The sequence below is a fragment of the Neomonachus schauinslandi genome, chromosome 11 (genome assembly GCF_002201575.2).
Source record: "Neomonachus schauinslandi chromosome 11, ASM220157v2, whole genome shotgun sequence".
NCBI classification, from domain to species: domain Eukaryota; kingdom Metazoa; phylum Chordata; class Mammalia; order Carnivora; family Phocidae; genus Neomonachus; species Neomonachus schauinslandi.
Window position 1 is genome coordinate 32,544,323 of NC_058413.1, and position 26,658 is coordinate 32,570,980.

The 26,658-nt window shown below is 36.6% G+C and overlaps 1 protein-coding gene across 2 annotated transcripts in view; it reads right to left on the bottom strand.

Moving 5' to 3' along the window:
- ANO3 (anoctamin 3) overlaps positions 1–26,658 on the bottom strand; it is a 416,780-nt gene that overhangs the window by 74,224 nt on the left and 315,898 nt on the right. For both annotated transcript variants that reach the window (XM_021685869.1, XM_021685870.1), the window contains 6 exons: positions 25,748–25,879; positions 23,979–24,085; positions 21,583–21,638; positions 17,570–17,691; positions 12,886–13,020; positions 4,837–4,933 (listed from right to left, as the gene is read on the bottom strand). In XM_021685869.1, the coding sequence (XP_021541544.1) occupies positions 4,837–4,933; positions 12,886–13,020; positions 17,570–17,691; positions 21,583–21,638; positions 23,979–24,085; positions 25,748–25,879 (649 nt within the window). The remainder of the gene's footprint in view (positions 1–4,836; positions 4,934–12,885; positions 13,021–17,569; positions 17,692–21,582; positions 21,639–23,978; positions 24,086–25,747; positions 25,880–26,658) is intronic.

Sequence of the window (26,658 nt, forward strand, 5' to 3'; positions counted from 1 at the left end):
AAACCCCTCTGGGCCAAGGAGAACAAAGCACTTCTTAGATTCGACCCTGCAGGCCAGGCTACTATGTGGGAAGGAGAGCAAGGAGTTGGAATTTAGGCTGGAGTTCAGGCCTCTCTCACCTCCTCAGTCCTTAAGAATTCTAAGCCTTACCCTTGACCAATGGATTCTGAATTGTAGGACATGGGGCCCAGGAATCTATTTCTTAACAAATGTCTTACGTGATTCTTATACTGACTTTTCCATGAAGTTTCTTAAAGAAAAAAATAGCCTCTGTCTTATTTCAATATCGGTATATGATCTGAGGCTCATACTTGGTATTGCATAAATGTTTATTGAACAAGTAAAAAAAAAAAAACCCAGAAACTGATAACTATTATAAACAAGGCTAACCTCAAGGGCAGAGTCACTTTTAAAACGATATGAAAAAAGAATGCAGAACCCTTCTCATGATTTCACCTAAAATAAGAAAGCTTAACATAATGCAAATTGACATTATGGTGTCAGATGCTTTTAAATGAATGTGCAAATATCACTGAATTACTTAGTTGCAAAAAAATTTTAATCCCCATACTTGTAAATATTAAAAATGATGTTAATGTACTTAAATGTTAAACTAACCTATGTTAAAAATATGTTAATGTACTTAAATATAACTTTTATCACATGATGGGACCAATTTTGTTCCATGGAACACATCCTTTAAATTATTAAGAAAATAATTATGTGTACACACACATACTTTTCAATAACATGACATTTAATTTTGTTTCTTGTCCAAAGTGGTGATGGATTCCATAAGGAGTTAACAAGTTTCTAGATGATGTGGCTAGATGATCCTAGATTGATTGGCCTGTTTCTTTGGTAATAACCTGTCCCTTTATTTCTGACACTGTCCATCAAGTAACATCTAGATGTTTAAGTATACAAACTGATATTAAAAAAGAATGTTATTTCTATCAATAAAGGAAGAGTAATTCTGATTTTTAAGGTATAAAACAAGTAGCTACAGTTTATCTTAGCCAGAAAAAAATACAATAGATATTAAATATTTCATCCTGGTGGGATTTATTTTTTGCATTGTTCCAGAAGTTAATAATCTCCTCTGTAAGGTAACTTTCCACCTTCCTTATAATAGTTATTAAATGAATTCTTTCTTAGTCAGACATGTCTCTATACACACCTTTTTTCTAAGAAAAGGAAGGATGTAGATATTACATAATGACAAAAGCCCCCTATATTTAGTGTTTCCTTGGACAATTTCTTTACTTTATCACTCTGCCATTGTGGATGTTTCTTATTTTTAGTATTCAGATAATGCCAGCATGTTTTATTAAATCTGTCCAAGTAAAAGTAGAAATAACATATATATGGATTTGCTGGTATCTCTAAGGCTGTCATATGTCCTTGAAATGCACATGTTAGGAGAAGGACATGTATATATATATATATATATATATATATATATATATATACACCCCTAATGACTTTAATACGCTTGGCTTTTGCAAAAAGTATTCAGAAAATGCTTCCCCAAATAAGACATATTTATGGAAATATTTAAAAATAATTCAAAACTAAGCATACTATTAGAAATTAAACTGTAAATAAAACAGATTTTCCTCATGGCTTGCATGCAAAATAAATAATTTAGGAGCTAATTTTACTAAGTTTCAGTTTCATAGTAGGATATTGAGTGATTTCTGATTTTATACCCTGCCTTGTCAAAATGAATTGTATGGAGACCTCTACTTCTGAACAAGATGGGGTAACAGAGATTGATTTTACCCCATTCTGGAAACAACCAAAGAATGAACAAAATACAGAAGCAAAAGATTTCAAGACAGTGGATTTTGGGCAAGAAGGGCAATGATCCCTGAGATGTGGGAAACGAATGAGGTGAGCATTAGGATTGCCTCACATTATCATGCTGAAAGAGTTGGCAGGATGCAGATAGTACCCAGTGAGCATGTCTGTGAGGAGACTACCCGAGGAAAGGACCACCTTAAATGAGTACCAGCACACCCATTCCCACCAGCCAGACTGGAAATCCTTCATTTGCAGTGCATCGGGTACTGTACACAGACAGATATTACTTTCATTGTGGGGAAAAATTCATGCTGGTTACACTACTGCTATGAACCCAGCTCATAAGCCTTAAAAGCAAGACCCAAAAGGTCCATATTATTTCCAAGTAACTAAATCACAATAACTCTATACGTCCATGCAATAGTTAGAATTAAAGACTGGCCATCCTGAGGATTAGTGACTATATGGAAAACTGGAATTCTCATATACTGTGGATGGGAAAGTCGAATGGTATAAATGCTTTGGAAAGCATTTTGGCAATCTCTTAGAAGATTAAACATCCACCTATCATATAATCTAGTCATTTTACTCTTAGATGTTTACCCAAGAGAAATAATAGTGCCTGTCTATATGCAGGCTTATAGATGAATGTTCAGAGCAGCTTTACGTAAAATGGTAACTCAAAACAACCCACAGGTCCATTAATAGAGAAGCGGATAGACAAATTCTGGTATAGCTGTGTAATGCAATACTATTCAGCAATAAAGAGAAATGATCTACTGTTAAGTGTTACAACACGGATGAATCTCAAAATAATTATGCTGAGTGAAAGAAGCCAGGAAAAAACCCAACACCACACACTGTATGATTCCATTTACATAAGAGTCTAGAAAATACAAACTTATCTATAAAGAAAGAAAGAAAGTAGTTGGTTGCCTCAGCACAGGATTGGAATTGGGGAGGGGTGGGAGGTTAGGATTACAAGAGGCAATGAGGATTCCACATTCATTATCTTGATTCTAGTGATGGTTTCAAAGGTGCATATATAATGTCAAAATGTATCAATTAATACATTTTAAATGTGTGCATTCCAAAGAAGACATCCAAATGGCCAACAGACACATGAAAAAGTGCCCAACATCACTCGGCATCAGGGAAATCCAAATCAAAACCTCAATGAGATACCACCTCACACCAGTCAGAATGGTTAAAATTAACAAGTCAGGAAACGACAGATGTTGGTGAGGATGCAGAGAAAGGGGAACCCTCCTACACCGCTGGTGGGAATGCAAGCTTGTGCAGCCACTCTGGGAAACAGTATGGAGGTTCCTCAAAAAATTGAAAATAGAGCTACCATACGATCCAGCAATTGCACTACTGGGTATTTACCCCAAAGATACAAAAGTAAGGATCCGAAGGGGTACGTGCACCCGATGTTTATAGCAGCAATGTCCACAATAGCCAAACTGTGGAAAGAGCCAAGATGTCCATCGACAGATGAATGGATAAAGAAGAAGTGGTATATATATACAATGGAATATTATGCAGCCATCAAAAGGAATGAAATCTTGCCATTTGCAATGACGTGGATGGAACTGGAGGGTATTATGCTGAGCGAAATAAGGCAATCAGAGAAAGATATGTATCATATGATCTCACTGATATGAGGAATTCTTAATCTCAGGAAACAAACTGAGGGTTGCTGCAGTGGTGGGGGTTGGAAGGGATGGGGTGACTGGGTGATAAGACACTGGGGAGGGTATGTGCTATGGTGAGCACTGTGAATTGTATAAGACTGATGAATCACAGACCTGTACCTCTGAAACAAATAATACGGTACATGTTAAAAAAAAAGAAGAAGAAGAAGAAGATAACAGGAAGGGAAAAATGAAGGGGGGGAAATTGGAGGAGGAGACAAACCATGAGAGACTATGGACTCTGGGAAACAAACTAAGGGTTCTAGAGGGGAGGGGGGTGGGGGGATGGGTTAGCCTGGTGATGGATATTAAAGAGGGCACGTACTGAATGGAGCACTGGGTGTTATGCACAAACAATGAATCATGGAACACTACATCAAAAACTAATGATGTAATGTATGGTGATTAACATAACATAATAAAAAATAATTAAAAAAATAAATAAATGTGTGCATATTATGTTAATTATGCTTCAATAAAACTGTTTTAAAGATAAATAGTAATCATTGTAAAATTCAGTTTCTCAAACTTGTATGCACATTGAATCACTTGGGAAGTTTTTTTTTATTTTTTTTTAATTTAAAGATTTTATTTATTTATTTGACAGAGAGAGACACAGCGAGAGAGGGAACACAAGCAGGGGGAGTGGGAGAGGGAGGAGCAGGCTTCCCGCAGAGCAGGGAGCCCGATGTGGGACTCGATCCCAGGACCTGGGAGAGGGAGAAGCAGGCTTCCCGCAGAGCAGGGAGCCCGATGCGGGACTCGATCCCAGGACCCTGGGATCATGACCTGAGCTGAAGGCAGTCGCTTAACCAACTGAGCCACCCAGGCGCCCACTTGAGAAGTTTTAAAACAGCCTGATGTCTAGGTTCCAAACCCAAAGGTACTGATTTAATTAATTGCTCAGGGGTGTGGCTTGGGCTTTAGAAGTTTAAAAAAAACCCTTCAGGTGATTCTAATAGGCAGCAACTTGAGAATTTTAGTATGTTGTTTCCTTTTCTCTGTAAAATTAAAAGTATTGTAATGAGTGTTTGTGGGAAAACAGAAACTTAATCATTAGTAATAGAAACCATCATCTTCTCCTTAAAAGAAACTAGGTGTCATTTCAAGTGGAAGTTTATGTCTCTTATGACAGTAATCAGTTATAAAAACAATGGAAGACCAAAATATTCAAATAAAAATGCACTCATTTTGTAACTGCTGCAGAGTGATGGTCTATTCAGTTGTCAATGATATTGATTGTTGAAACTCTTGGGAATATTTAACTTTGGAGGACTTTTTACTATCTGCTTCTGCGAAAAAGTAGAGTTCAGGAAGGAGGGTCCACACGTACCTTGGCGTAGATACAGCTTTCATTGAGTCTCTGCAGTGAACAGTTCTTGTCACAGAGAGGGCACATGAAGACTTCGGTGGCCTTGCAAATTTCTTGGCTTGAGAAACCAAAGAAGAAAAAGAAAGCATGAACCTCCACGTTTAAGAAGGTGCTTAACCCCTCTGGCTAATCCTGTGGGAAGCAGCAAGGCAGAGAGGAAAAGAGGAAATGGACACAGTGGGAGTGGTGAACAGGTAAGGAAGAATTTGTGTGGCTCCAACATAAATTTTTAGGATATTTGTGTAATAGAGATTTGTGTTTGCTTCTTTGTTTTTAGAAGTCTCTGCCAGGATACTGGAATGATAATAGGCCACACTTTATACTTATGAGACACTTGTGGGGCTTTGTGGCAAACACAGTGACACAGGATTTCATGGCACTCAGGATAATCTTGTGAGGAATACCCGAGGGAGTTTTAACCAAGCTCACAGCTTGGAAGTGGCTGAGCTGAAATCAAAGCTGAATATTCTGATTTCTCAAGTCTATTGATCTTTCTCCTGGATCTCACTGCCTTCGAATCACCAAAATGAACAGCATCCATAATTCATATGACTTCATAACTCCCACTACAGTCAATGGGTGCATTATGTTCATTGGAAATTTGAGGGAGTTGGTTTTTTTTGCGTTGTCTTGACACACAGACATGACAGTTTTTATTTACTGAATATGTATTATATGTATATATATGTATTATATTCTCTATTAGAATTAAACTTTCTAATATTTGTCTCTTCAGTTTTATACCGACTACCTTTAAAGGTCTCAGCACCCATTATAGATGACTTTGTGACGCGAGTCGGATACCAATAACAATGTCTCAAAAGCTTCCCAGACTGAGAGTTCACAGCAACCTATTTTTAAAATGTCTTGTGCTTTTATCTGTCATAAGTGTCCCTTTCCCACTTAGTAGCCTCTAAATAAATTGTTTTTCATTAAATCTGCTTTGGAAATGTTGAAAGTAGTTTAAAGGCTTTTGAAAATATATCTGGAAATGCAGCTGTTTAATAAATAATAATACAAGTTTAATCGGCAGTGTTTACAGCACGATCTACTGTTTTTAAAGATAGATATACTCAAATGAAGCAAAAAGACAATGTATATGTATATCAACTCTCACTCCAAAGTAGGAATACATAGTTAGTAATAACATCATATAGTAATACCGCACTTTAAGGTGGGCAAAGGTGGGTTCATGTCCATTAAGTCTGGTCCTCACTGCAATCTCCTGCAATGGTAATTATCTCCACAACTCAGAGGAAACTGATGTTTAGTTTAAGTAATTTGCTCACGTCATACTGCTAACAAGAGGTACTTCCGGGAACCAGGTTTAGGTTTTTGTGATTCTAGGTCCAGTTCCCCATTAACTATAACATATCTAAAAGAGAAAGCTTTATTTCATATTAAAAGCAACTTTCCAGTGAAGGGAATTAAGAGTACACTTATCATGAAAAGCTCTGAGTAATGTATAGAACTGGTGAATCATGATATTGTATACATTATATTGTATACATTATATTGTATACATGACACTAACATTACACTGTATGTTAACTGTACTTGAATAAAAAAAAAACCTCTGGCAAATAAAAAAAATAAAAGGAACTTTTCTATAAAACTAGCTTATTAATGGTGATGATAATCTTAAAGGTCTAATAAATACTATAATTCTCCTACTCTCACATACATCATCTTGCTAGTAATCAGGACATTCTACATGAAGTAGAAGAAAAGCAAGTAAAACATTCATATTAAAAGACCAAAAGAAAAAGAAGATTATACCTCCTCTTAGTTATACCATTAATTTGTAGGAATAAGAATTAACACAGACCTTGAAGGAAATTTTGATTAAAATTTCATAATTCACTCTGTTTCAAGAATGACACAGTGTGTCCTGCACTGAAATCTCATACTAAAAAGTACTAGAGTCAGTTTATACCACATCATTTTTCCCACCTCCCACATGGTCAAACAAAAGCACAAATCTATCAAAGCATCATGTCTAGAATCCCAATCCATCAGACTGAGTCCTATTTTTTAATTCCAGAATTATTAAACTCATTTTCTATAAGTTGTTCAAAGTTCAACTTGATATGTAACACAAAAAATAAACAACTTGTGACAACATATTTTTTAGCCTGAATTAAGGAAGTGAATACTATCACAAATTTCTTTGACTTAAGTTAACCACTAGAGGGAGGGAGAGTGTCCAGCATGAATGTTTTTTCATTTCGTTTGCACAGCCTGATAATAGAAACCGCCACTTGAATTGTGGCTTTCTTTCATTTTATTTCTATTGTTAGATATACACATCAAGGGCTGATTCGAAGGAAATAATAATTACCACCAACATAAGATAATGGGAGAGGGAGCGATTTGTCTTTTTAGGGGGTGGCTGTCTGGACTAGCTCCCAGGTCTTTATGTTTCCTGTGATCCTGTTAACATGACAAAGCACAGAAGAAGATGCTTGGTGATGTCTATTTTGAGGAAATGTGAAAATGTGAAAGTGGGTTTAAGGGAAGGCAGTATGAAAGCATGAGTAAAACATGATTTTAGAATCAGATATAATCATCGGGGAAAAGTAAATCAAATCACAAGATACTACTCTATAGCTGTTAGGATTGCTATTATGAAGCAAAACAAAACAAAACAAACAACATGTGTTGGCAAAGATGTGGAGATTTGGGGACATTTGCACACTGTTGGTGTGACTATAAAATGGTGCAGCCACTATGGAAAACAATATGGAGGTCCCTCAAAAAATCAAAAATAGAACTACCATAAAATCCAGCAATCCCACTTCTGGGTATGTATCTAAAAGGACTGAAACTAGGATCTAGAAGAGATATCTGCACTCCCGTGTTCATTGCAACATTATTCACAATAGCCAAGATATCAAAATGGCCCTGGTGCCCATCAAAAAATGAATAAAGAAAATGTCATATAAACACACAATAGAATATTATTCATCCTTAAAAAAGAAGGAAACCCTAACATACGCAGCAACATGAATGAACCTGGAGGACACTATGCTAAGTGAAATAAGCCAGGCACAGGACAAATGATGCATGATTTCACATATATTCAGTATTTAAAATAGTCAAACTCATAGAAACAGAACAGAATCATGTTGCCAGAAGGTAAGGGAGGGGGAGATCGGGAGTTGCTGTTCAACAGGGATAAAGTTCCAGTTATACAATATGAATAAACTCTAGAGATCTGTTGTGTGACATTGTGCCTAGAGTTAACAATACTATAGTGTGCATTTAAAAATTTGTGAAGAGGGTAAATCTAATGTCAAGTGTTCTTTCCACAATTTTAAAAAATCCAATAAAGGTTTAAAACTTAGCTGACCACTTACTACATACATTTCTCTGACCAAGTCACTTACCTCTCTGATGGAGATAATAACTAACTGGGATATTACATAAGGGATATTTTTTTTTAAAGATTTTATTTATTTATTTGACAGAGACAGAGATAACGAGAGCAGGAACACAAGCAGCGGGAGTGGGAGAGGGAGAGCAGGCTTCCTGCCAAGGAGGGAGCCCGATGTGGGACTCGATCCCAGGACCCTGGGATCATGACCTGAGCTGAAGGCAGACGCTTAACGACTGAGCCACCCAGGCGCCCTACATAAGGGATATTGATACTGTGCCTGGAACATCATAGGCCCTAGATAGACTATTGCTAAGGATGTTGTTAGGAGAGGGTTAAAGAGGTCCTTTATGACTCAACAGCTTTTGAAAACCTGGTCTGATGCTAAGGATCACTTAAATTTCTCAGTGAGTTCTAATGGCAAAGAGTAAAGGATGGACCAGAAAGTTGGGGCTTCTCCTCTTTGCCCTGGACCTGGAAAACCATTTTATCTGCCTTCTTGTTCATTTTCATATTCCTATGATATGTACTCTGCCAGGCAAACATCTGACCACATTTGGTTAGGTAAGACCAATGAACACGTGTAAATATACATATGTACATGTACACACAGTAATAATCTACAACTTGATTGCTAGATAATTTTACAATTAACTACAAGGCAATTAATAAATATGACCTTAGTTTTCATGAACATAGTTGATAGAAACATAATAAACACAACCTAATCTTCAGATTTTTAACATACTGTTACCTTGTAATAAAAAAAAGAGCTTAATAAAATAGTACTAAAACAAAGCAACACTAAATAAAAGCCCTGTGTCCTCCCGTGACCTGCCATGATAACACCTCCAACTTAACCATGACTTAACTATGTCTGACACTTTGAATAGAAACTTTTTGAAATTTTGAAAGTCAAGATATTCAGTGATGCTTATCTTGGTTTAGAATAGAAAGTCTGACAAGATGTTAATTATAGTGTGACAGAGTAGCAGTGATATAATACCATAAAGCACTGAAGAAAAGAGTTTGCTAATGCCTTTTAAAACACTCCTTGTACTAAAGGTACTCATATGCAAAGAGTCTAATTTATTTTCTCGGTACATAAATCAATAGGAATGGCAAATCTATTCCTTTCATTGCCTTTTGTTCATTTTCAGCTTTGTAGGGGTAGAGGAAGGAGTCTATACCACATAGTAAAACTTTGTGAATATGTTCTCCATAGAACAAACTTCAACAGTAGCTATCCATCTAAGAATCATTTTATGTCTCTATCAATTCATTTTAAAACAGTGGTTTTCCCAGGTTTCTTCCCATTCCGTTTTCCCTCCCTTCCCCTATGGAAGAAATCAGAGAGAGAGAGAGAGACAAACCATGAGAGACTCTTAAGTATGGGAAAGAAATTGAGGGTTGCTGGAGGGGAGGTGTGTGGGGGGAATGGGGTAAATTGGGTGAGGGGCATTAAGTAGGGCACGTGATGTGATGAGCGCTGTGATATGTGACTGATGAATTACTGAACTCTGCATCTGAAACTGATGTACTATATGTTAGCTAATTGAATTTAAATAAAATAAATAAATAAATAAAAATTTAAAAAAAATAAAAGAGTGGTTTTCTAAAACCCTGAAGACTCTACCAAAAACACTGTTAGAACTAATACATGAATTCAGTAAAGCTGCAGAATACAAAATCAATATACAAATATCAGTTACATTTCTATACACTAACAATAAACTACCAAAAAGAGAAAAAGAAAACAATTCCATTTACAATTGCCCTAAAAAGAATAAAATAATTAGGGCTAAATTCAACTGATGAGGTAAAAGATCTAAACATTGAAAACTAAGACATTGATGAAAGAAATTGAAAAAGACACAAATAAATGGGAAGATATTTTGTGCTCATGGATTGGAAGAATTAATACTGTTGAAATGGCTATACTACCAAAAGATATCTACAGATTCAGTGCAATCTCTATCAAAATTTCAATGGTATTTTCAGAGAAATAGAAAAAGCAATCCTAAAATTTTTATGGAACACAACAAACCCTAAATAGCCAAAGCAATCTTGAGAAAGAAGAACAAAATGGAAGGCATGACACCTGGTTTCAAATAATATTATAAAGCAATAGTAATCAAAACAGTATGGTATTGGCATAAAAATAGGCCCATAGATCAATGGAACAGAATACAGAACCTAGAAACAAACCCATGTATATGTGGTCAATTTTTGACAAAGTGGGCAAAATATACCATGGAAAAAGGATAGTCTTTTCATTAAATGGTATTGGGAAAATTGGATATCCACATGCAGAAGAACAAAACTAAACCCCTATCTTATACTATATGTAAAAATTAACTCAGAATGGATTAAAGACTTAGATTTAAGACCTGAAACCATAAAACTCCTAGAAGAAAACATAGGGGGTAAACTCTTTGAAACTGGCCTTCCCAGTGATTTTTAGTATTTGGCACCAAAAGCAAAGGCAACCAAAGCAAAAATAAACAAGCGGGATGGACACATCAAACTAAAAACTTCTGCATTAGCAAATAAAACCACCAACAAAACAAAAAGACAACCTACAGAATGGGAGAAAATATTTACAAAACATATATCTGTTAAGGGGTTAATATCCAAAATATATAAAGAACTCATACAATTCAATAGCAGAAAAACAAGCAATCTGATTTAAAAAACGGGCAGAGAAACTGAATAGACATTTTTTCAAAGAAGATCTACAAGTCAACAGGTACATGAAAAGGTGATCAACATCATTAATCATCAGAGTAATGCAAATCAAAGCCATGGTGAGATATCACCTCACACCTGTTAGGATGCCTATAATCAAAGCACTGCTGATAGGAATCTAAATTGGTGCAGCCACTATGGAAAACAATATGGAGGTTCCTCAAAATATTAAAAATAGAACTACCATATGATCCTGCAACCCCAGTTCTAAGCGTATATCCAAAGAAAATGAAAACAGGATCTTGAAGAGGTATCTGCATTCCTATGTTCATTGTAGCATTACTTACAATAGCCAAGATATGTAAATAACTTAAGTGCCCATTGATGAATGGATAAAGAAGACGTGGTGTGTTGTGTGTGTGTGTGTGTGTGTATAATGTAATATTCAGCCATGAGAAAGAAGGAAATCCTGCTATTTGTGACAACATGGATGGACCTTGAGGGTATTATACTAAGTGAGATAAGCCAGAGGAAGAAAAATTATTTTATGGTATCACTTTAAGGTAAATCTTTAAGAAAGCCAAACTCATAGAAAGAGAGAATAAAAAAGTAGAAAAAAGTGTTTTTCTTTCCAAGACACTATAACTTCAAATCATAACCTGTTTTCTTAGCTTCAGAGGTTACTGATTTAACAGCATACAGAAAAATGCCCAAATAGGGATGGATGTTTCCACTGGGCACAAGTTTGTTCAGGAAGATGCTGCCTTCCAGAGTGGTAGTGAGTTTGCAAAATTCAGAAATAAACCTCTGACTAGATGAAATGTGTTTGAACAGTAGGTGTTTCTTTGTTTTCAAACTAATTATCATTTAGCATTCATGGAGAGCAAGGGGACATTAAGATACCAAATCAAGGAAGTTGGTTATGGAACTGGATTTAACTCTAGGACAATGGAAGTATATTGTTTTTAGGCAAATTGTTATCCATACAAGGAAATTATTTTTATGATCCCATTAACTGTTATGATTACTACCCAGTAGTAAGGTCATGGTTAAAAGATGGACCAGAGGAGAACAAAGTGCTGAGCTTTAAAGGAGGGAAGTGCTTTTCATATTCTGAATTATATCATACAAGCCTGAACTTGATGATATCCTTGTATATATTAAATAAAACATTTATTATGAGGATTCTTCAATGTCTGGGTGAGTCTTGTCTCTGCTGAATAATAATGTATTGTTCCTCCACCCAAATCTTGAGTGATTTCAACTTTAACAGTAGAATCTCCATTCTCATAAATGCTTGATTTTTGTCAAACCTTATTTCACTACCATCTTGATACCTTAAGTTGATACTAAAAAACTTACAAATATTTGTTCTTATAGAGAATAAGAAGAAAATAGAAAGTGATTTTATGTTCTCAGGAGAGAAGACTGCTCAGAGCAGAATTTATGTTCTACAAATATTTTTGTTCAGACATCTCTAAATACGTAAGTTTCCCTCATCTGGAAAAAGGATGGTAGTGAAGTTCCTATCAAATGAAAAAAAAAAAAGAACATTATCGGGAAGCTCTTTGTATATTGTAAGTGTTTAAAGAATTGTAGTAATTTAGATTATTTGAACTACCTTAGTGAGAGGGCATTCTGGACTACCAAATACTATGGAAATGTAAATTATATAAAACTACCATTGCATTGTTGAATTATTAAGTGGGATATACTAGAAAGAGAAATTTTGCATACAGAGAAACAGTCTTAGAACTTATCCAAGAGAATTTGCATATAAAAATATGGAAATGGCCTTTTAAAAATAGTGCTTTTCTCTTCCCCTCAGAAATACCAGCAAATAAATTGTAGAACCATGAGTTGTTTTTCACAGTCAGCATTATCATAAAGCTTTTGCCAATCAGAATAAAGGCCAACACATTTTAATAAGGCTGTTAATAGCTCACCTTACTTGACTTCCATTCATTGTAAATATTCCATAGAAGAACACACACAAGCCAACAAGTGCTGCAGGAATCAGCATTCCAGTATACCATCCCAGCCAAGCAAAGTATAGCCCAATCTTCTCACCGAAGTAGAGTCTGCATGAGAAAGCAAACCCTTAGTTTAAAGCAACATAAGCACCACGGCAAATGTTGATGTCACACCTAGTCAAAATTTCAGATGGACATACCAGCTCAGTTCCTCAGTAAGTTCCATTTGGGGTATCTTAATATTCCCACTTGTTAATGAATCCAATAATGGTGATGCTGTTTATCTTTAAACATTGTCATTACAGGGGTAATTTTATAATATATATTCTTTCTGTGTCAAACTTCTTAACAAGGTTCGTAAAACTTTTAAAAGCCAGTTATTGACTTTCTCCATCCTCCTAGTAAAATGTCTTTTTGTTTTCCACACACAGAGCTGTGCTAAATCATATTGTTTTTGTGTAAATTAGAAAAAAGTCTTCCCTGTAGGTAGATGTTGAGAGTAGATTTGATTTGAGTCTCCATCTGCACCCTTGGCCAGACTCCCTTAGGCTAGACACAGTCATGTCACACCTTCCTCAACAAAGTTAATTCTGCGGCTCCTGGAGCACACAGTTCTTTCCTTGGCCAATGCTGTTCCCTTACTTTGGAATATTACATTTCATCTTCCTCCCTTGTCTGGCTTGTACACATCCTTCACTTTATATCACTTCTTACAGGAAGCCCTTCCTGACTTCCCTGCAACCCTGGCTTAGATGCTCCTGATCTTGTTCCCATACTACCCTCACCCACATTTCAGTGTCCTAAATTTATAACACTTTATGACAATTCACCTGTCACTCTTCCATTCCTCTCCCTCTCCGTAAGACTTCAAGTGCCTGAAAGCGGACCTGTGTCTTCTTCACTAGCACCCACCACAAGGAGTACTGAATGAAGCTAAGGAAATGAATATATTTTATTTTATTTTTTTTTTTAAAGATTTTATTTATTTATTTGAGAGAGAGAGAATGAGAGAGAGAGCAAGCACATGAGAGGGGGGAGGGTCAGAGGGAGAAGCAGACTCCCTGCCGAGCAGGGAGCCCGATGCGGGACTCGATCCAGGGACTCCAGGATCATGACCTGAGCCGAAGGCAGTCGCTTAACCAACTGAGCCACCCAGGCACCCTGAATATATTTTATTTCCCTTGAGCCGATGAACATAGTTTATATGGAAATGGCAGATGAATAAGACAGTTCTAACGACTATCTTATTGTTCTTTCTTCACCAAGTCTACTAACAATATCAACTGCCACACAGTTTATAAAGCTCTGGTAATAAATAATAATTTCTTGAATTCTCTATGACTGTTTGGTCTCCATCTTCTAAAAACGGTTACTTAACACAGTTTTGTTCCAGGGAGAGCTCTAAAAATTGGTGTTTTACAGTTCATTTAGGAATATTGCACTGGGCAGTGATTCTTGCTGGGAAGGAAATTTTCTTGGTATTTTTTTCCTTGACAAGACAATTCTCTTGGTATTTTTTTTCTTTCTGAAAATCATTCTTTTTCTACGTCACTCTCTGTATTGTGCCGGTTAAAATTTTGCATATTCTACAGTTGTTTTTTTTTTTTAGATTTTATTTATTTGACAGAGAGAGAGACAGCAAGAGAGGGAACACAAGCAGGGGGAGTGGGAGAGGGAGAAGCAGGCTTCCCGCCGAGCAGGGAGCCCGATGCGGGGCTCGATCCCAGGATCCCGGGATCATGACCTGAGCCGAAGGCAGACGCTTAACGACTGAGCCACCCAGGTGCCCAAAATTTTGCATATTCTAATACCAGGTATAGAAATGGAGTCATCCTCCATTTATCTAAGTTTCTGTTTTTTTCATTGATTTGTCCTAGGAGACATAGATCAGTAGATCATTCACTTCTCCTACAACGATATGTTCTAGTTGAGACAAAAGCTTATCATATCAACAGGTATTGCAATAAAGCCATCTGTTCCTTTAAGTAAGTGTTCCTCTGTGGAGTAGAGTAGGTTTTCGCATATATTACTAACATAATGGAATGTCTTTATAATAATGACTACAGAGGACTGCACAGACAACCCCCCTTAAACAGGCAGCATTATACTGAGATTTTCAATTACATACTGTTGAAGGTTAAGAGGAACAACAATATTATTTGACAGTAGTTTAATCACCTAAGTTACAGCAGATTTTAGATCTGATTCAGGAGAGGGAGAAGCTAGTTCCAGGCCAAGAAAGCTGATGGAAACCCCCTTGACCTAGAGCACTGGTTATTCATAATATTCTAGGATCTCTAGAGGAATCTCAAAAACCATGCCGAGGCAGGGAGGAATTGCTAGGTTGCTCTCCGTGTCACTCCTCACTGTACTTCACTCATAGCCATTCTCTTTTTATCTGTTTTATATTTTGGTAACAAGCAGGTTCCTAGAGAGCAGGAACATGCTGAAGTGCCATCTATACTCTTTTATGGCCTTCATCTTGGGTAGGCCCTTCATCTCTTCCCTCTCTTCTTAGCCACTTGAACACAAAATACATGACTTTCATAAGCAAAATTTCCCTTCTATGTCAATAGCCAAATAATTGGTAACAGTATCCAAATAACCTTAGTTATTAAAAATAAAGGTTGCTTGCTGAAATTACCTGAAGCAGCAATAGCAATGTGTCCAATAGATAAGAGAATTACTGACGCTGAAATGCTTGCTTGAAAACACCAACTTCATTTTGGTTCCTAATAATAAATATGGTTCTGTGAGCTAGCATATCTCATTGTGTTCACATATCCCTAAAATAACAATTCTTTCCTCTCTCTCTCTCTCTAAATAAAAAAAAAAAATCAGTGGGGCACCTGGGTGGTTCAGTTAGTCACGTGTCTAACTCTTGAGTTCAGCTCGGGGATGGAGCCCCACTTTGGGCTCCGTGCTGAGCATGGAGCCTGCCTAAGATTCTCTCTCTCCCTTGCCCCTCCCTACTGTTCACACTCTCTCTCTTAAAAAAACAAAACAACAAAAAAGCACCAAAACAAAAAACACCTGCATAAATAAAGATCTGATAATTTGTTGTGAATGACAGAATAAGAATCAAAGCATCTTGATTTTGGATATGCCCAGGAGGCTCACCTTCATGGACTGTATCACTTACGCTCCTTCCTTCTTTGGGCTTCCGGAAGGGCTCTTTGGCTAACTGAAGGTACAATTGAAGGTATCACAGAGTGGGATCAAAGAGATATCGGTGTATTAATTATGCTTCTACCTTCTCCTTCTTGGGACATGATTTGCCCGTAGCTGCTTTCCTTCTAAGACTGTAGCTTCTGTCAGGCATCCTCCACTTCTGTTTTTGACAGGTTCTACCAACTGTTCTCTCCCCTTGTTCCTCCAGGGTAAGGTCTGATGAGAGCATCCAGCTTTTGCTAGTCCTGGAAGCTTCATCATCATCATCCATTTGTTCCCTTGACACTATTCACAGTTCTGTATATAGTTCTCTTATTAGATTTTCTTCAGATACCCCGTCTATTCTATCAGTTCTATCAGTTTCCTGCTAGGACAACGCTGACAGTTATGAGTTATTCTTGATAATTGTATTTCATAAACAGTTCAAATTATCAATATATATAAACTTATGAATGCTCTTTTTAAATCCTTCTAAGAATATTTACAGTTAGCTACAAACTTGATTAAGTCCTTTTTAATACATATTTCCTGATATTTTTATTTTTTTAAAGATTTTATTTATTTATTTGACAGAGAGAGACACAGTGAGAGAGGGAACACAAGCAGGGGGAGTGGGAGAGGGAGAAGCAGGCCTCCCACTGAGCCCCGATGCGGGGCTCAATCCCAGGACCCTGGGATCAGGACCTGAGCCGAAGGCAGACGCTTAATGACTGAGCCACCCAGGCGCCCCGCCTGATATTTTTAAAAGAACAAATTATCCTCCATCAAAATTAAATAAATAATGAATAAAACAGTATCTGGAGACTAACTGAAATTGAGAGAAGTTACTCACTATAAATGTGCTTCCTGGAATGGAATACTCATTAAATTCTTGGTTGAAAGACATATGCGTAGATGCTATGTTGGTCATTTTTCTCTTTGCTCTCAGATCCATTTTCTGCCTTTCCCCATTTTGGTTTGTTTTCACAGGGAAGTAGATTACACAAGTTCTAATGTAAATTGCTCCTGGAAAACTCAAAGGTGTAAGGAGCAGGGAAAGCCAAGAGCTTTCCTTTTCTCTTGGCCAAGGTCTTCAGGGAGAAGTAGTCATTCCTTCTTCATGGCTCCACTTCCAACACTTTCACTTCTCTGTGGACAGTCCTAGTCATGGATGGTGTAGCTCCTGCCCAATGGCCCAGGTAGTGGGCTCTGAAATATACTTCATCCCATTTTCCTTGCAACCTCAAGGTTGTTAGCAATCTTCTTCTGTTGTTAATCTCTGGTTACCTCACTATTCCTGTCTGATTTCTCAGCTTTCCCATCCCTTATATAACCAAATCCCTAAATTAAGTTCTTTTTTATTGGAAAGACCTATAGTGGCTTCTTTTTCTCTGACTGCCTCCTGAATGAGATAGATGATTTGGTGGGTGAATAAAATAATTCCAAATCTGGAAAATGACAATGGAACAGCATAATATATCTTCCATTATTAATCCATCCACATTACCTGATTAAATCCAGGGGCTGATGCTTATACCACATTCCCCAGCGTGCCCAGCGCTCATATAATAGATGTCTATTGTTCTGAGGTCCATGCGTTTTGATGGGCTGGCTACTTTTGTAGGCTCCCTGAAACACATAACATAAATTGATATACATTCCCTTAGTAAATTTGAACTAAATAGGAATTGCTTTTACTATTTTTCCCTTACAGAACAATTTAACAACTTACTGGAAGCTTCAGAAATTGTAAACTTAAGCCCATCACTGGAATGATGTAGTAAATCTCTTTATATTCTTTCATTGAAAATATTCTGATAATTACTTAAAAGTCCTTCCTTAAAGTCATTTTTTAAAACAATGAGGTCCCTTTCACTTAAAGTAAACTAGAATTTAGGTTTTATTGTTTGCGACCTAAGGTTTTTTAATAAATACTATATTCACCATCACTGAGAGAAATAGTTGTAATCTTTACTTCAGAAATTAAGAGTATTATTCTACTTTAAACAGTGACTCCGTCCCAGAAAATATTTATTTTATTTATAGAAGCTAGAGAAGAAAGTAAATGTTCAATCAAAAAGTATAAGGGGTCTAAGTCATAAGAGCTAGTCAAGTTTTTCAATTCCAGAATCCTCATACCTTACTTTAGATAAGATAATCCAAAAATGGAAACATTGTCAAATTCTTTATATCTCTCCTCAAAAACTGTCATATGGGTTGTAATATTAGACACATAGAATATATATGCCTGATAGAGGAACTGCTTTGCTTTTATAATCAAAAAGGAGAGCAATAGATATGGTGACTCTATTTTGTAAGCCTAAACTTAGGACAGGATTTGACAAACTCCATCTCATTCCAATGTGTGATTCTACTTTTACAAACAGCTTAATGAAAATTTAAAACAAGTGGAGTTATGCCTTAGTTTCCTCATGTAGATGATGAGAATAAGAATAAATATTAATGATTTCCACATTGAGGGGTTTTGTGAGGGCTCACTTGCATTATAAAGTGCTGGGCACATATAAAGTACAAAATCAGTGTTAATTTATGGTGTTTGATATATTGTGGCCATTGAAAAGTGGAAACAGGGTGATGGGTATTAAGGAGGGCAAGTGTGGTGGTGATGGGCACTCAGTGTTATACGCAACTAATGAATTGTTGAACACTACATCAAAAACTAATGATGTATTATATGTCGGCTAATTGAACACATAATAAAAAAAACCCAAAAAACTAATGATGTAATATATGTTGACTAATTGAACATAATAAAGAAATAAAAATAAAAAAAATTCTCATTCTAAAAAAAAGTGGAAAACTATCATCTGAGTGATCCCGGACAACCAGGGGTGTGAGTTCTTATGAAGAAAGAGGGCAGCTTGAATCACAGTCCGCAGATGATGCCTCAAGGTTGAAATGAGAGACACATGTGGATTTCACTCTCTCTCGCTTTCCAATGAAATGGATAAATTAATTAGGTAAAGATAGAAGTACAGTTAAAGTGCTGATGGGGTTTAGGGCAAGAATGTGCTACTTTGGCATGTAGATTATTTCTAAGTTGAAAAAAATTAATGGCCAATAGACTCAAGAAGTTTTTTACCTACCCCCTTACCTGCTCAAAATAATTTATTTTTTTTAAGATTTTTAAATTTATTTATTTGAGAGACAGAGAGTGAGTGAGAGAGAGAGAGAGCACAAGCTGGAGGAGGGGCAGAGGGAGAGGGAGAAGCAGGCTTCCTGCTGAGCAGAGAGCCCGACATGGGGCTTGATCCCAGGACCCCAGGATCATGACCCAAGCTGAAGGCAGTCGATTAACTGACTGAGCCACCCAGGCAGCCCTCCTGCTCAAAATAATTTAGACAGGAAGCCTATGAGAGGGAGGAGAGAAATTACCAAGGATAACTTTTTTACATAAGAATACTTAGCTGCAGGATGTGGCAAGCATTGGTTCACCCAACATTTGCTCTTCCATTGTCCTGTGAATTATCTCCCTCCTAGACCACTGCCCTCTTCTTCTTAACTCAGGATAGCATATAAACCTCAATTCCTGGCTGCTGAAGAGCCTCTCATGTCTTTGTGGGTATCTGTACATGTATAATTAAATTTGCTTTTCTCCTATCAATAACCTGCTTTATGTCAATTTATTAGGTCAGCCAAAGAACCCTGAAGGGAAGAAGAGAAAAGTTTCCTCTCCTACAGTGCAGTCCAAGTTTTCTTCCTTAAGAGCCCAAGACTTTTAAAGCCTAAAGATTAGAAGCTAAGGAGATGAAAGTGAAGATCAAGATTTCAAGCATGGATACATCCACCTGGGAAATGTTTGTTTGCTTGTGCAATTGGAATGATCTGTTAGGATAGACTGCCCTGAGATTGAGTAAGCAAGGGAAGGTGAACCAAAGTCTAAGCTTTCTTTCAGTAATTAATGATAAGTTTCTAAAACACCTGACTTTCCTTCCCAGCCTCAGTGGGCAGACATAGGCACTTCCTGGTAGATTCCTAGTAGATCATTGTTTTAATTCTGCTCAAGAACCTCAACCGTACTGTTCTGGGTTGACAGTGACACCTGTTGGCTGTAAGAGAAAACTGCAGTGATGACGCCTGCTCGCCCCTGTGTTTCCATCCCTGTTCGTAGGGCCATGTGCACTCAGTGATCACCCCTCTATATCCTCATGACCAGTCCCCTACTCCAACCAACAAGGAAGAATAAACAGGATTATTATTTACAAACTACTCCAAATAGGTTCCAAATTTCACACAAGAAAGTGTCAAATGAACTGCTAGAACACAGACTAGTTACGTAGATGAAATTACTCACACAAAGAACAACCCAAAATTTCCTTTGCTATAGAAGCTCTCCCAGGGCCTTAGGTTTGCTACTCTGAACACTGTACCACTTACCGACTATGTCAAATCTGACATCATGTTTAATTTCTCTGAGCCTTATTTCTGTATCTCTATAATGAGAAAATAATAATATCTACCCCTCCAGGATTATTTTCAGATTAATGGGAAAAGGGGGCCTGTCACATGAAATAACCTAACATATTACCCATTATTATTATTTCTATTCCTACTGTAAGTAAGATATTCATACCATAATGAATAGATGCATTGGGGTCTGGCTTCGTGGGCTCAAACCTGTGCCTTTGATACTTAATTTTTCTGTGCCTCAATGATCTAGCTATAAAATGGAGCTATTATTATTGTCTATCTCAAAGGGTTGTCCTAAGGATTAAATGAGATAATCCATATAAAACACTTAGCTCAGTGCCAAATAGGAAGTGCTCGATGCATTTTATCCTTTATGATTTCTACTAGACCGTGAAGGGGTTACACCTTGTGAGTCCTCAGCCTTTATAAACAGAAGTGATGGGTTCTGAGATTGCTGACCTCAAACCTCTAAAGACCCCATACTTATTTTAAAATGCAAAGTGGCCTTAAAAAGAATATAGTGTGTGTGTGTGTGTGTGTGTGTGTGTGTGTGTTGGGAGAGGATGTTCAAAACTGATTCAAATGTCATTCATGACTCAGCAGGCAGAACTCACCACAGCTTGGAGCAGGTGTTTCTAACTTAAAATTGGTAGACAGGTAATAACCTGGCAGAGAATCAAGTAAATAATGGGGTATAGGTTTGTACTGTGGGTTTGTCTTAGATTTTCGGGCATCACAAAGTGGTAGGCACAAACCAGAACTTGCCCTGTTTGGGAATGGTGTGGATCCCAAGCTGGGTCAAGCATGGAACTCTGCATTGGTCAGAGTGGTTGAACCATGTCCCTAAGTTCCCTCCGGAGCTGGGACTCCTGACAAGGGAAAAATTGCACAAAGGTTCTAGAGCACTGGGGCCAGTATGCAGCCAGAGATCATAATGGGGTCTGAGAAAGGCCCAGGGCCACTCACTGATTGAATCCTCCTAAGAGTGGGTGGCCAGACTTAAAAAATAAATAAATAAAATAAAAGAAGGATCAGCAATGAGCATGAGAAACTTTTTTTCCCCCAATGGAAGTTTTATTTCAAAATTACCTCATGAGGGGGAAAAGCTGCTATGTATGAGCCATTGTTTATAAGTTTACAGATACCTGGAAAGAGGAAAAAAAAGAACAGTTTTTGAGTCCGTTCAAATGAAGACTTCCTTCTGTAGCAACATATATAAATTTGGGAGAACAAATTAATTTAAAAACTTAAAATAACCCAAATGACACCTATAGCCACATCACCTCTGAAGGCAGGGGCTGTGAAAGAGACTGATACTGAAGAGTCTATTCGTGTCCTTACAACATGAATCAATGGAGATTTGTAAGGTGCCAACACATGGCACTTTGTCATATCGTGAAATGTGAGGCATTTTAATACCTATTTATTTGGGATCACATGAACCTGAAGCAAATATTTTTTTCTGCCTCAAAACAACAACATTTGGTCAAGAAAACAGAGGAATTCTCCACCCACAAAATGTCTCTAAAGGATATTGGTTTTGAGAAGTCTTTAAGTAATACTGAGCCAAGGAGACATAAATAGCAATATATGACACTTCTTAAAATCTCCTCCATCTCAGCCTGAGTGTAGCGAAATGGACATTATCATATTGTCATGGTAAGATTAGATATTGGGAAACTTTTGGAGAATAATTTTTGTTACAATATTATTTATATTCATAAAGAATAAGAAATAATTGTATACCCCAAATCAGGAAATCATTTAATTATTATGGTGCAATCAATTATACTTGGTACTTGGTAAATAACTGCAATTTGATGAATGCTTATAATAGAATATTGTACAGCTATTTACAATGTTTACAGACATACCAAAGGGCTTGAGAAAATACACTTTTTAAAAAGGACAAAATTGTAAACACTGCATGATTCTAAAAATCATGTATATATACATCATATTCAACACATCATTATTAGAATCATGCAAGTTTACTATATATACATTCAGTATTAATTTGTGAGAGTGACAACTGAGTTTGGGGATTTTTAAATTTTATTTTTATACCTTTTGTGTTTATTGTATGTTCTACAAAGGGCATGATATCTTTACAATCATTTGAAATGTCATATTTTTATTTTTAAAGACTATGTAAGTACATAACACTATCACTTAGACACATTTTTATTTTATATTCCGGACTTCTCTATTTTTATTTCTCATTTAGATAACTAAGTGTCAAAATTTTTTGTAAGGATTTAGTGTCCAAATTAACTATTTTGACTACTCAGTAACAAATGAATTATTAATCAGAGGAGAACCAAAGTCTGAACTTTCCTCTTTAATAAATGGCTGACTTGAAACATAGGTCATTTTACTTCTGTAGCACTATTTTTTTTTTTAAAGATTTTATTTATTTATTTGAGAGAGAGAGTGTGGCACTATTTTTTAATACAATTCAGTAGAAATTAGTACAAGTTTCCAGTGGCTATCAACTTTTTATTTGTAAAGGTTTTAGGACATAACTAACATTTGATTTCTTCACTGTCTTGTATTTTTCACGCTAATAATTAAAAGACCAGCTCGTTTATTACCTGTTTTCTGCTCTGCACTATGTAAACTTTGCAATTTTATTTAATTTTTCTAGGTGAAATTTTCTCAATTTTCTTTTTCAATATACATATACTAGCATACTGCAATACATTTAAACAACACAGAAATCTAGAAAGTAAAAATTAGCTGTTATTTCACCTTCTGGAGGCAATTTCTAGAAAGTTTCATATATATTCTTCCAGATTTTTTTCTTTTTACAAATGTGTGTTTAGGAAATGGAATTACATTAGACTTATAGTTTTTAATCTGGTCTTTTTTTTCACTTGATTATGCATTGTGGCTACCTTTCAAAGTCAATAAATGGAGAACTAATCACTAATTTCCAATTTCTACAAGTAAGGGGTCTGCGTCGTATACTTTTTTGTGATATATAGCATACAACAGACGTTCAGTAAATTTGAGTTAAGAGTGAACAAATAACAAATAATTTTAAGTGGATGCATTTATGGAGCATAGCCTAACTTATTGTTAGTTCCTAGTGATGGACGGTTAGAGTATTTCCAATTTCATTCTATTCTAATCTTTGTTTATAAACAAAGCCACTATGAACAAACTTCTACATATACTGTTATTCAAAATTTGATTATTTCTTTGAGATACATTCCAAAAAATAAAATTTCTATTCCGAAGTGTTCTCGTTTTGATACATATGGTTAAATGCCCTTGAAAAAGTTTTTGTTGTTGCTGTTGTTTTATTTAGTTTTGTTTTATTGGAAGGCTGAAAAATAGGATGCTTAGAATTTGTGTTCAATGCATTATATCCTCATGTTTAATGCATGAAGGCAAAGCTTCAGATGTGAAAATAAGTATTTCCGGATATAATTAGTAACAGCAAATTCTACCTTCTTTATATTTTTAATTAGTGTTCTTACCCACTTTTGATATTCCGTTTTCATATTTCGTGTGCTGTAGCATGTGATAGACTATCCTGCTTCGAGTAGCATTGCTGAAGAATGTGTCCTTGTTGTTTATTATGAAGCTGTTAAGATAAGGGGATTTGTTTTAATATTCAAAGCAGAGCACAGAGTCCAGCAACAGTTACAAGTTTCTAGGTAGTCATCCATCTGTTTTTTCCATTAAAACTAACACTTGAGAAGTATGTAAGTCAAAAGACAAACCATCCTCTTAAAATAAATCAACTGGCAGAGACAAATACATTTATAAATAATACAAGCATTAGCAAACATTCATTTAAAAATCTTTCAGTTTATAGGGAAGCCTAGATGTCCTCTTATTTCTTGTTTAGCATGAAACGGGGACAGCAGCATTAAATTGTCCATTGTCTCCCATAAATTTTGTACTACCTTAAGCAATGTAGTTCCAAATAGAACACATTAAAAATTGATGTCATTTCCCCATACCACGCCTTCCAAGCTAACTTGTCTTGCTTTCCAAACCTCAATAATAAGCAACAGTTCCTTCCCCTTCATGCCCTGTACCGTCCCCAAGTAGTAAGAGTCGCAAAGAGAAACCTTAATGAGCGCCAATGAATAAAGAGCAAAAGGGTGATCCTGACAGGAAAGGAGGTCTATTTCAGCATTTATTTTGTAATATGGTGGAAGCCTCAAAAAAATGGAAGCATCCTGGACCTTACTCAACTTCTGACAGTTCCTGTTTCCAGTTGCTTTATCTCTGTGAGTAATAATCGACCATTTTTTTCCAGGCACTTAGTACTGAAGTTTTAGGTCTTCTATGATTCTTGTTTTCTTTTTACCATCCATATTCAAACAATTGCCGAACCAGTCAACTTTTCTAACTGAACTGCTCTCTCTGGCTTTGAGCTACCCTATTGTTCCGGGTCTCATTGCCTAGATTATAAGAGGAATGTCCTCTTAACCGGCTGCCCAATTTCCCACCTGACTTTTCAAGCACAGCTCTGATTCTTAGAGCACTCCTACTATTAATGTGTCAGCAAACATACATAATTAAATTCCTTATTTTCTTTCCAGGTTCTCTATTTTTGCATTTCAGCCTCTCCTTCAGTCTGATTTCCTATAGGCCTGAGTTTTTGCATCTGATAGTCAAATTGTACAATTTATCACACCTTGAAATCTCACGTTTCTTTTTTCTCAGGATTTTGCTCTGTCTCTGATATCTAGTCCCCCCTCCCCCCACCTCTCTTCACCTCCCTCCACACTTATACTTGCTGGAGAGGACTATCTCCTTCAAAAAGGCTTCCTAGATCCTTTCCTCTGGCTGTAGCTTCTCCCTCTCTTGTAAAAATGTGCATTCTATTTGTGTCTTTCCTAACAGGCTGACTTTACTCTGCTTTGTTTCATGGTATTTGTATACATGTCCATTTTAGTAGCTTCCATCTTTCTGATATTGTGCTTTTTAGTTTTGTACTTGGATGCACCAACAATTATTTTGAAAGAACTGGGTCCTAGACTACCAGCCCACATGAGTTCACAATTAATTATTCATTTCCTGAATGCCTCTAAATCAGCTGATAAGGAATTAATAATGCTCGCTGAGAACTGTTCATAAATTAAGTGCAAAAAACATTTTAATAAAATGATACATTCTCTGACTTATTTGGCAAACAATGGAACTGTTCCAAGGTATTTTTGTTCTGTCAATAACTCCTAGATAATGAAAGGCATCAAGTCAGGTCGTGGGAGAAAAAGAAATGTGAACTTACTGGTGAATCCGTGCACGGCTGAAGGGGCCAGTATAGCAGTCTGACTCCTGCAGGTTTGGAAAAGCTGACTTGTCAAGAACCATTGGGTTTTGGGACATCCATTTTTTTATTCTCCTAAAATAATTTTGTACACTGGAACAAAGTCACATGAACTAGATTAGGTTGCATTCCAGAGCCATGCCTCTCTTCTATACCATTCCGAAAAAAGAGTTCCAAAAAGACATACACACACCCACACTCACACCCACACACAAGCATTTCTCTTGTTCCCACACAAAAGAAATAAATTCCAAAACAAACCAAATCTTGCAATTTAAAGTCTTTTGGTTCAACTAGGTTATCCTTATGAGAAAAATCTTGTGGAAAATGTTAAAGAATCATCATACATAAAGATGGTGGTAGGAAAGAACAGAACAATTCAAGGAACATGACACACTTATCTAAGTTGTGAGTGCACAGATGTATGTATACCCACGTATGTAGCTGTAGATTATTTCCTGATTCTCTGAAAACTCGACAGCCATGTGGCTCTACAAGTGGAGACTGAAAGGAAATAAATGTCTACAACACACTTATTCAACAGCACTGCGAGCCCCAGCTGTGATGGAAACAGCAAGGGTTTTGGTGTCATGCAAAACCGAGTTCAAAGGCAGCTTGGCACCACAGTGGCTGTGTGAACGGACAGATGTTATTTAACTTCTTGCCTCCATTTCCTCACTAAAAAAAAAAAAAATTGACTTAGCTGGAGATTTGAAAGTTCCTGTCTTATTTTATTTTTTAAAATATTTATTTATTTATTTTTAAAAGAGGGGAGGGGCAGCAGGAAAGGGAGGGAGAGAATCCCAAGCAGGCTCCACTCTGGGCTCTATCTCACAACCCCGAGATCATGACCTGAGCTGAAATCAAGAGTC